Source organism: Microplitis demolitor, chromosome 8, assembly GCF_026212275.2.
Source record: "Microplitis demolitor isolate Queensland-Clemson2020A chromosome 8, iyMicDemo2.1a, whole genome shotgun sequence".
Lineage (NCBI taxonomy): Eukaryota > Metazoa > Arthropoda > Insecta > Hymenoptera > Braconidae > Microplitis > Microplitis demolitor.
The window spans coordinates 14,787,369-14,799,406 of NC_068552.1; the positions used below are offsets into that span (position 1 = coordinate 14,787,369).

At 28.1% G+C, this 12,038-nt stretch overlaps 3 protein-coding genes across 3 annotated transcripts; 1 reads left to right on the plus strand and 2 right to left on the minus strand.

Annotated features, from left to right (window-relative positions):
- Nucleotides 1-1,450: 1,450 nt before the first annotated feature.
- LOC103573190 (ataxin-7-like protein 3) lies at nt 1,451-3,056 on the minus strand. Its single transcript, XM_008552160.2, has 2 exons — nt 2,635-3,056; nt 1,451-2,549 (listed from the first exon to the last, which is right to left on the minus strand). Exons 1-2 carry the CDS (start codon nt 2,849-2,851, stop codon nt 1,777-1,779), a joined length of 990 nt encoding a protein of 329 aa, XP_008550382.1. The 5' UTR covers nt 2,852-3,056; the 3' UTR covers nt 1,451-1,776.
- A 1,486-nt stretch (nt 3,057-4,542) lies between these two features.
- LOC103573189 (FAST kinase domain-containing protein 5, mitochondrial) lies at nt 4,543-8,565 on the plus strand. Its single transcript, XM_014443873.2, has 5 exons — nt 4,543-4,963; nt 5,241-6,051; nt 7,110-7,756; nt 8,080-8,188; nt 8,281-8,565. Exons 1-5 carry the CDS (start codon nt 4,843-4,845, stop codon nt 8,504-8,506), a joined length of 1,914 nt encoding a protein of 637 aa, XP_014299359.1. The 5' UTR covers nt 4,543-4,842; the 3' UTR covers nt 8,507-8,565.
- Nucleotides 8,566-8,650: 85 nt separating this feature from the next.
- On the minus strand, nt 8,651-10,990 carry LOC103573188 (3'-5' ssDNA/RNA exonuclease TatD). Its single transcript, XM_008552157.2, has 2 exons — nt 10,867-10,990; nt 8,651-10,668 (listed from the first exon to the last, which is right to left on the minus strand). The coding sequence occupies exon 2, from the start codon at nt 10,643-10,645 to the stop codon at nt 9,707-9,709; it is 939 nt and encodes a 312-aa protein (XP_008550379.1). The 5' UTR covers nt 10,646-10,668; nt 10,867-10,990; the 3' UTR covers nt 8,651-9,706.
- Nucleotides 10,991-12,038: the final 1,048 nt, after the last annotated feature.

Here is a 12,038-nt window from a genome sequence, read left to right on the forward strand (position 1 = left end):
CAGAACGTACAGAACTTATAGCTCACACAAAATATATCATATTTATTCAACTACAATTAAGCGCGCGAAATTTAAAAATATTTAAAACGAAAAAATAAATAATTTTTTTTTTTTATTTATTTAAAAAATTTCTTCTATAATTTTTGAATATATATATATATTTTTTGTTTCATGATCCTGAAGTTAGCAGACAATTAAAAATTTTCAAACTTTTTTTTTAACAAATTAATTACAAAAAATAAAAAAATTTACATGTAGAAAATTTAAAAAACTATAAGTGCAATTTTTTTTTTAATATTTTTTTTTTTTTTAATTTACCGCTTTTAAAAAAATTCAAAAATTATTAGACGTCAACTAACTTCAGTATCACTTTTTTATGATCCTGAAGTTAGCAGACAATTAAAAGTTTCATTTTTTTTTAACAAATTAATCAAAAAAAAAAAAAAAACACCAAAAATATGCACATGTAGAAAATTTTTAAAATTGTAGGTGCAATTTAAAAAAAATTTTTTTTTATAATACAATAGTACCTCACTATAAGGCTATCGCCGTTTTGCGTTTTATTTATGTATTCGGTTCAACTTTATTATACAGTGAATCTATTTTATATATAATCATAAATAAACAGAATTCTGTCATTCTTATCTGTTAATTAATTATGTGATACTACGAAATTTGGAGTTTTCTTTATGAAAATAAATTATTTAATCTTCAATCTTTTTAATCTATAATCTACAATCTATACATCAAATCTCGATTTTAGTCGTACTGGTCGTTAGTCTTATAGCGAGGTTTCGGCGCAAAACTTTTGTTGAGTTGTTGGTGGGGAAAGCGTTCCGAACGAGTTTTAACAATTTAAGGGAAAGAGTCTTATAACCCATAGCCTTATAACGAGGCCCTACTATATATCATTTTGAAAAAAATCCAAAAATTATTAGACGGCTAACTTCAGTATCACAAAAAAAAGTTAAAAATTTTTTTGTAATAGTTTCTATGAAACCCTTGAAGTATTTTAAATTTTGAAATTTTTCATTTACTTTCGATCATTTGAAAAATTGATAAAATCACTAAATTGAATTCTATATAATTTACTCAAAGAAATAGATGATTCAAAATGTCGTTGCCATAATTCAAGTACTCTAAAATGTTGAGATCAATAGACCACTAGCTAAGAATTTACAATAAAAAAATAGTTAAATTAAAACTATTTGATGGAGTTTTTTTAGTTTCTGTTAAATAAACATAAATAATTCTTTAAATTATCAACTCTTTTATTAGCAGTGAGATATAAAAATAAATTTTCAATACAACTTTATGATCGTATCGAGTACATTAAAAAAAAATTTAATAGATAATTGAATTTAAATTAATATTATCCTGTCGCATGAATGTAAGTAGTTTACAAAATTAAATTACTGTACAATTAGTAAAAATATTTTTTCAGTTAATCAAACTAAAAATTTCATGATTCAAACCCATTTCACCGAAATACATAAATTAGTAATAATTATAAATCACATTAAACATAATCATAACAATATCGATTATTCTAAAAAAAAATTATTAATATAACAGTTGATTAATTCCAATACTCAGTATTGATAAATAAACTTAAATTATTCTCATACGAAATGAAAAAAACTGACAATTAATTTATCGCCGAGTAATAAATAATTATATACATTTAATTTATATTTGATCAGAGTAACCTATTCAACGTCATATCATTTAAAATAATACCTTAATAACTATGATATGATAAAATAAATAAATTAATTAATCTCCCTGAGAAATGGGGGATACACGATCTCGTTTTCCTCCTTTGCCTTTTCCTTTCGATTTCCCTTCGCGTTTTCTCGTGAACGAAGAGTTTGAAGTTGTCGATGCCGAGTCTGCCGGACTTGACTGATTAGAACCCTCGCACTCCCATCTCGAAAGTGTTTCACGTAATTGTTGCCCATCATTTTCATCGAACATATCAACGTCTATTTGAAAATTATCCTGATTAAGACGTACACCTTCACTGACTTCCAAGTTTGCGCGCATTTCTTTACGCTGGTCGTCAGTATGCTGAGGACAACGAACAGAACGTGTACAAAGTTTTTTAGTATGCTCCGAAATAACACCACATATTTGTCCTAATAATGTTCGCTTATCTTCTAAAGACATATTATCGTAATTGGACGGAGAATTTTCGTTACTCATTTGAAGCTCACCAGATTGTGCATCGCCATTTTTTTGTGAATTTCGCTGTTGCTTTGATTTTTTCAAACCGTTACGATCTTTTCTACGCTTTCTTTTGTCATTAGCGACACTCCAATCGGCATCATCGTCATCATCACTAACAATACCACTAAAGTTACTCATGTCTTTTGAACTATTGGCTATTCTTCTTGACGCTATTCTTGAACTATTTCGTCCCATACCCATACATTTTTCTAGATGAGTTGCAAATCTACATGCCGCAACTCCTCTATCACAATTCGGACAATTACACTCTTGGGTTTTTTTAATTGGATGCTGGCCAAAAACATCAAGACCCGGTGAATCTAAATTATTTAAAACAAAAAAAATTTAATTTAATTCACAATAAGTACAGAAGAAAAAAATCCTTTGTATTTAATAAAAACATACCAACAATGACATAAGATTCATCATCTGGAATACCTTCTTCAACATCTGAACTACCAGTTTTTATAGTACGGTGAACATCAAATACAAACCCCATTAATACTTCATCTAGAAGATCTTCATAAATTTCTTTAGTCGCAAGATCAACATTGTCAGATTTAGTCATGAATTCTAAAAAACTCTTATCGAGTTCTTGCACTTTTTCTTCTGTCACTGACATTTTTGTTTAACTACTTTTTACTGTTATTGTTTTTACCACTAATTGTTTTTGTATATTTACTTTTTTTGAACTAATAAATAATGATAGAAAAATTTATCAGCTGATTCACGTGACTCGTTGTCTCCAATTATTTTTTAACCTCACTAATATGACAGTTTATAAACAACTAAATGGGTGTGTGTCTAGGTGTAAACTAGTTAGCCTGTCCAGGTGACCGTTACCCATTACCTCTCAATAATCATCTTCCTGGTGTTCTTCATTTTCTCAATAGATGTCATTATGTGCTTTTTTTTATTTACAATAAAATCAATGCACTTTTTTTTCATTTCGTTAAAGAGAAAAATTATCAATTAATTTTATTTAAATTTTTGTGATTTCACTAAATCATTTTTTTACACGGCTTTAACTTTTCTCAAATAATTATTTACATATAAAACTGACATAAATAAAAAATTGTGTGCTATAAGAAATGAAAATTCAAATTTATGTAATTTATATAAGGGTGCATTCCGAAACGCGCTGCGAGCAGCTGTAGCGTAGCGCATTTCAAAATGCACCCTTATTAATTATTCTTATTACTTGCGCGGTAAATTTAAATATTTGAAAAATAAATTATTAAAAATCGGAGAAAACGAAAAAATCGTACATCAAAATAAAATGGCGGCGAAATATGATATATTAATATTTAAAAAATTAAAGAAAAAACACGCAAGTGTTTAAACAAACCTTGGTGGGGAAATAATATGCAGAAGGGTATCCTAATACACTTGGAGATTTAATTTAAATTGCTCCAAGTGTATCTCAGCTAAACAAACGTCACTTAACTGCTATTTCCCACCAGACGATGCCAGATGATTTGGCTCAAGAGCTTGGAAGGTATCAGCATCAACAATTCGCAACACTTAGCACTAGCACTGAACACTCACCACTTAACGACACCACAGACACTTTTCACAATTTAAATTTTACAAACACTGTACATTTTATTTAAACAATTACTATGAGTAATAAATTTTATGGATAATTCTGCGAATTAACTACAATACTGTGTTTCAATTTAAACGTAAAGAGAATCTGGACTACTACTGCCGTTTTCGATGATACTGACTGCCACTATTGGACCGCCAGTTGATACAAAGCAATCGATTTGCAATTCATTCGACCGCCCCCCACTTTAGCAAAAATTTTAACGTTGAACACAGCGACACGCAGTAGCGCCATCTTGACGCGAAATTTCAAAATTGAAATTTAATAATTTCATTAAGATTTATTTGTCTATAATTATATTAATTGGGCTAAAAGATTTCCTACGACAAAGCAGCAAAAATCAGTTAATTTTATTTAACGTAATCAGTATGATTGTTGTTACGAATAATTTTTTAAAAAATTTTGAATTCTTCCACCAAATTAACTTCCTGCTACCCGTTACGCTGCAGCAGGGCGTTGAAAACGTATCCTGCTCATATAAATTCGCCTTCATATTTAAATATTTACCCGCCAAATTTGAATATCCACAAGTCACTCTAACCTTCTACTTTGCAGCATTCAAATAAAAATATAAATAAATTTTGAAAAAATAAATCTTGAAATTAAGAAACTAATTAAAATTGCAATACATATAATAGATTATTTATTACAATCATTTTAAAAATAATATACCATTCAAAATAGACATAAATAAATTCTTCCTAGCAGACATGTTTTATTTTTAAAAAGCACAACCGCGTGATCACGCGATTGTCGGTCTAATAATTTTACCGAATTAAATAAAAAGTAAATTATCAAAAAAATGGTATGAAATATATAACAATTAATGATATAAGTTGAAGATTTAATTAATCTTATTAACATAAACAATCACACAATAAACAAAAATCACTAGTCTTAAATTTATACATTAGTATCTTTGAGGTTATTTTTTATTACCCAGTTACTGGACACGAGTTATATATATTTAAAAAAAAAAAAAAACAGTTATAAAAATTAAAAGAATGGCAAACAGTGTAAATAATATTTTCAAAATGTCTATGACAGTAAGAAATTTATTAGGATCATCACGTTACACAACCGTAAGATTATTAGGAACATCTTATGCTAAATTTACGACAGAAGGTATTTTAAATATGTATTTTATTATGAGTGTAAATGTACCTGATAATTAACAATTTAAAAAATTTTGAAATAAATAAAATGTCAGTGGAATAAAAATTTATAAATGCGTATTTAGATAATTGAAAAGTCAGTACGCGCATTTTTTAAAATTTTTATTATTTAAAATTTATAAATTGTCTAATATCTGCTACATTAACACTCATATTTTATTTGTTATAATAATAATAATCAGATGTTTAAATGATGATGATGTTTTTTTCTCTTCTCAATACTCTAGGTAGTAATATACTACAACCTCAAGTGTTTGATTATAAACAAACACCCGAAATGAATCAATATAGAAAATGTCAATTTAGATGGAAGAGTTGTAAAGACAGTTCAGAAGTTTTTAATCTGTTTAATGGTAATATTAGAAGAATGAATGGTATTGAAGCTGTTGAAGCTTTGTCAGCCTTATTTACACTTGATAAACAGAGTGATGTTCACGATGGATCTATAAGAAGGCGAAAAGAGTTTGCATCACTTTGTGAAATCGTTAAGAAAGATATACGTAAATTACAACAGAGCGACATTATTGAAATACTTAAAACACTAACGTATTTTCAAGTACCAGCATCATCTATTCTTGTTCAATCACTGCTACAAATAATACGTCACTCAATAAATACTTTATCATTAGAGCAGATAATATTTATAGACTTTTTATTGACGAGATGCAACGCTAATACACCACTTATTGAAGCTCTGAAAATGGCATTGCCAATTGTATTTCAAACTCACGTTAAATCAAAACTTGATACTGAAAATCTTGACTCACTAGTAAACTCTCTTACGTATTTGAGTACTTTGGATTCTCGCAATGAAACTTTGCCATACATTATGAATGCTCTTAATAAATTTAATGAACATGCTATTGATCATAGGAGAGCTGAAAAAATATTTATGGCTTTATTGATGATAAGAAATCAGGACATAAATATTGAGTTAGTTCAAAAAGTTCAGAATATTATTATTCAGTATGTAGATAAAATTCATGCAAAGAGATTAGAACTTATCATTCGTAAAATTGCATTAAAACTACAAAACTCGTAAGTACTTTTATTATTAATTTTAGTATTTTAAATTAATTATTATTTATATTTTGAAAATATGGAAAAAAATTTTCAAGCCATATCTATGTAAAAAAATTTGTTACTTTGATTAAATTCAGTATCGTTGGGATTGTTTCAGCTTGACTTGAATTTGTGCCCTTTTACGGTTTGAAATGTTTTTATGTAATTATTAGATTTATATATTAATTTTTATAAACATAATAATTACAAAAAAAGAGTATGATAAGTTTCAATCAAATTCGTTTGGAATTGTAGAAGTTATCATATCTACAAGTCGCGTCATATCCCATATATATATATATGTATATATATATATATATTTATATTTATATATCAGGGTACGTCATTACGGAGCAAAATTTTTTTACGTAAGTGCATGTGGAAAAAATCATAGTTCAACTCAAAAAAAAAATTTTCACGGAAGAAAAAAAAATTCTATGCCGATTATAGACCTAGCTCATTGAAGAATTCGATTTTCCCATTGAAATAACACGGGGAATTTTTTTTTTTAGCTTTAAGTACTTTTAAACCTTAACAAGTTAATGGATCGAATAAACTAATACATATTTTTGTAGGAAATTGAACGCTCTACAAAAAAGGTCTCTTATAATTTTTAAAAAAATCTATCTGTTCAAAAGTTATTAGAGCTCGAAGTAAAGTTAGAGATCTTTTTACTTTTCCGGTGAAACTATCAGATTTATCACAAAATGTTATGAGGTCTTTTTTGTTGACAATTTTATTCTCTACAAATTACCAGTCAAGCTTTTTCAAATTCCGCATTGTTTTCTAGTTATTTTTATTTTAATTTCAAGCTCTTAAAAAAGTGATTCTGATCGATTTCAAGAGCTCGACATTAAAATGGGAATAACTAATGTTTTTAAGTTAATGTTTTTAAGTATTTGGACAGTCCTAAAGGATTACAGGCTGCAAATTTTAAAATTTTATTTTTTTTTAAATGATAAAAATTTATTAGTTGAATTAAAAAATAAAGTTTATACTTACTCACTAATAAATCAATTTATTATTACTTTCAGAGAGGATTATTTTTATAATGAAGGATTAGTAGAAGCAATTGTTCAAGCAGTAGTATCTAAAGATATGGGAGTTAGTATAGCATTGAATATTTTATCAAATTTGAACGAAATTAAATTTACGTCATCGGCAATTTTGGACTACATCGCTGCTAAATGTTTTGAAGATAAATCAATACTTAACGAACTTAAAACAAACAAAGTATTAGATATAATATGTGGAATGTCATTAGCTGATTACAAACCAATATTTTGGGACTCACTGAAAGATTCATTTTTGAAAGAACAAATTTTAGAATCAAGACATCAGACATTGACCAAAACAGCACTATTTTTAGCATCATTAGATTGCTATTGGCCACAATTGTTAGAAAAAATATTTGAAGATAAAAAATTCGAGAGCAATAATTTGCTAGGAACATTCAGTTACAAAGAACAGAAAAATCTTTTATTATTACATTACGCTGTGATGAGTTTTTGTCCCGATTATTCTGGACCGCTATTATCTAAAGAAGTTATCGAATTATTTGAATCAAGTTTTCCGAAGATCAAATTGTCATCGCTACCATTAAAATCAGCTCTAGAATCGTCTCTCGGTGGCCCTCAATATGTCAAAAGTTACATCCTAACTCCCTTTGCATATTATATCGGTAAGTTGTGATTTATTAATTTTATTTCCTAGATTTGTTTTAAGGCGAAACGGTGTCTGAATTCTTTTCACATTCGCAGGAATGAACAGAACTATTTTTATTGTACTCGTAAATTAAATATGAATTTTAAAATGATTTTTCTCGGAGACGAATTAAAATTTTTTAAATTTTTAACCCTCTGTTGAGGTTCTAGAAAATGCTAAATACTTTTTATTGTAGGTTTTCAATGTTTATCTGCGAAAAATAGTCAATTGAAAATCGGTTACCGTTACAACTTACATTGATAAAGAGCTAAAAATAACACCTAATTATTCATATTTCAGATCATCTTATAATTATGAGAAAGGGTGGTTTTCCAATCGCTATTAATAATGACGAAAGTCCTACTATACAAAAACTCAGTGACATAAAACCTATACCAGATAGCCAAGTGTAAGTTAATCAACTTTATTTTTATCATAATTCGAATTTATCAAAAAAGATTCGAAGTTCAAAAAATGAATTAATTGAAATTTTAATTACAGCATTCTGATCATGTATATTCCAAAACATGCGTACTCATGTAATTCTCAACGTCTCACCGGCATGTGGTCATTGATAATTAAAATATTAAAAACCCAGTCAAATTACACGGTTATTCCGATATTTTCAGATATGTGGACTAGTTTTACAGAGCCAGAACAAGTACGATATGTTTCACAAGCAATAAGATTAAAAAGTGATGAATTATCAGCTAGTATTAATTCTTAAGTGAATTATTAAAATTTATCAGTTTATTGTACATCAAAATATAATGACTTTTATATTAATTGTTTATAATTTTTTTTTATTTTAATCTTCCATACTATCATATTTATCAATTTGGAAATAAAGTTTTTTAAATTAATTGCGAAATTATAATTCAATTAGTTTATTATACGAAAATAGTTATTTTTTTAACAATAAAATATATTGGGTATATAAATTTATTGGAACTAAATTTAAAAAATTAATAATTAAATACTTAATGTCGGTGACAATAACTACTGAGTATTTAGTTGAAAAAAATAATAAATTTCACAATACAAAATACATAATATATTATAAAACAAGTTAGTTGTACATAATTAGTTCGTTTCTAAATAAAATATTCGTAAAATTTAATTTAAAAAAAAATTATAATTCGTACCATTATCGTGACGAATTATTTAATATTTTTATTAAAAAATAAAAAACATGTTGCGTTTTATAATTTTAAAATACATAACAATGATTAGTACCAAAACTATCCAATCATAATAACAATTAATAAATTCAAAACAAGTAATACTTGTTATAAATTATCTGTAATATAATTAATTTTTATAATTTTGTTCGATTAATTTGGTTTTTAAATTACCTGCACTTTAAAAGCTGCCTATAAATTTATTAAAAATTATTTTTTTCAGCACCGACGAGCACCACTATTATCATTTTAATAGTTTCTTAATTAAGAGGGACCACTAGTGTGAAATTTTGAAAAAATCAATTTTTTTTTCTTGCATATTTCGAGTCTATAGCTTAAAAAATAACATACTTATATTTCGAATGCATATCAAATAGTTTTTTTGAGTTATAGCCATCTGAAGAGCAACCGCTTATCGGTTCTCGAAAATACATTTTTTAAAATTGCTGCAGTTATAACTCGAATACAAATCATCCGATCACTTTGATCTGAATCGCAACTTCTTTTATGTTTCTACGTACCACGAACTTCCAGTTTTTTTTTAATTTTTTGGTCCAAAAATTTTATCTTGTATTCGATATATATCCACAAATATATTATTGAAGCATCAAAACATTCCATGCAGTAGTTTTCTTTAACAAAATTCCCAAAAATCATCTTTGTTTCAAGTGATGACACTAGTGGTCTTCCTTAAAAATCAAGTTACATTATTTTTTATTCGGCTGTAAATGAAAGTAAATAAAAAATCATTGGGTTAAACCAAATAATTTAAGAGCATTAAAAGCAGTTGCTAGTGCTACTTCTTCAGGTGATTTATTCATAAAAGCAGCTATCATTTCGACAATTGCCGGCAAGGCACAAGGTTCATTACGTTGAAAAGTACAATAACGATGTAGAAAAGTCATTGATCTTTCAGTTAATGCTTCTTTAACATGGCTCGGTAGCTTACTAGCTCTAGTATTAGGATACATGAATGGAGCATCAGTCTCAACTAATATTTTATCCAATGGCACATTGCCAGTCTCAAGTATTTGTCGCACACCGCTGTCCGATTTATCTTTACACAAATAACCAGTGATACCAAGATAAAATCCTTGATCGATATACAATTGTGCTTCATCAGCCATGCCAACGAACGAATGAATCATCACTGGTGGCAAACGATTTTTGTAATGACTCAGTACCTCTAAAACGTCTGCTTGTGCACCACGTTCATGAACAATTAGCGGTTTATTTAATCGGCAAGCTAATTCTATTTGTTTATGAAAAACAGCACGCTGTGTTTCTGGATCTGAGAAGTCTCGATTGTAATCAAGACCACACTCGCCAATAGCAACGCACTCTGGGTTACTTGCGATGCTCTCGAGTTCACTCAACGTATCTGAATCCTCCCATGATTTAGCGTCATGAGGATGTACACCAGCTGTTGAATAGAGTACACCTGGATATATTCTTGTCAGCCGCAATGCTTCTTTACTCGAACGTACACTTGCTCCAATTACCATTATTTTCTGTACACCAGCATCTTTAGCTCGTTGGATAACACTGTCTAGATCACGGCTGTATTTTTTGTTCGTCATATTTGCACCCACGTCAACGAGAATATAATTTTCGTAGCATTGACTCATTGGTGACACTTCTGCTGGTTTTTCTTCTACACTAGAACTGCTTTTATTTTCTGCCATTTTTATTTATTTTCATAAATTATCTGTAAATATCAGTTGTATAAACATACAGATATCAGGTTATTAATACTAAATGATATGATTATGTCAAATTTCATGCTTTTATAACCTACAAGTATTTATTGCTGATTTATAATATTTAAAAAACAGTGATGTGATTGTTAAATTTATTATCAGCTAATAATAATTTAAACAATTATATTGATAAATAATAAACTTACCTATCATTTGAAATTAATTAATAACGTAAAATAAAAAGGGTAATAAAATCTTGTTGGAGCTGATAATACGTCGGATACTATGGCTGCTGTATCATCTGCGCACGCAGTTTAAAAAGTTTAACTTTTTTTTTAATTATATTCGCGCGAAAAAATTTTATGCTTAAAATTCTGAAGAGTAATTAAAAATTTGTGAATTTAACAAATTTTAATTATTTAATACTGAAAGTATAAGATTAATATACATAAATTACTTACTTTTTAGTCGGAATTTTATTTGAAATTGTGTAAGGCACAATATTTTATTCAAATATCAAACAAGAATACTTGGAAATGATTGATAATTTATATATTATATAAATAAAAATGCATATCAATGACTTTTTAAAATTTTATGCACATATTCTTTGATATTTTTTCTAGAATAAAACCAAAAATATTTTTTTCTAGGTCAATGTACACTCTCTTTAAGTCTCCAAGATAGTCAGGATGCTCAGCAAAAGTTTGCTTTCATTTTGTTGTCTAATACCGGCTGTAGATTTCGAACGACTTGAATTCCAGTTGCTACTGAGTAGATTTCCTTCAAATTCAACGGCAAAAATATCTCTGATAGCCACCTTAACCACAAGTTAACTTCAAACTACTGCTGTATTCTGAAGGCAATTTAAAGAAAAGTGTTGGAGAGCAAACAGTTACCTTTAAGTTGACAGTAAATTGTTTGTAACTTTAATTCAATTTGACTACAAGTGTTACTGTCAGACAATGACATTAAGTTGATTGAAAGTTTCACTTCAAATTGATGGCAAGTTTTTCTGTTAAATTACATTCAGATGACGGCAGTAGATTTGTATCAACTTGCACGCAAGTATTATCCAGCTAAGGCTTGCCAGAAACTTGTCGTTAAGTTAGCTGAAAATATTTCACTGCAGAACTTGCTGAGCAATTATATTTAAAGTGTGGCTATCAGGGATGTCAACTATTGTCCAGTTTTCTAACTACAATAAAAGTACAACATTTAGTGCAAATTGATAGAAAAGCCCTGATAGCCGGACTTTCTGATCAGAACGTACATTAGTTGCGACTGACTTGACGACAAGTTATCGACAACTTTCAGCTTTTGTAACTGTTGACTACAAGACGCTATCAATTTTCCCAGAAAGTTGGCGACAAATTAC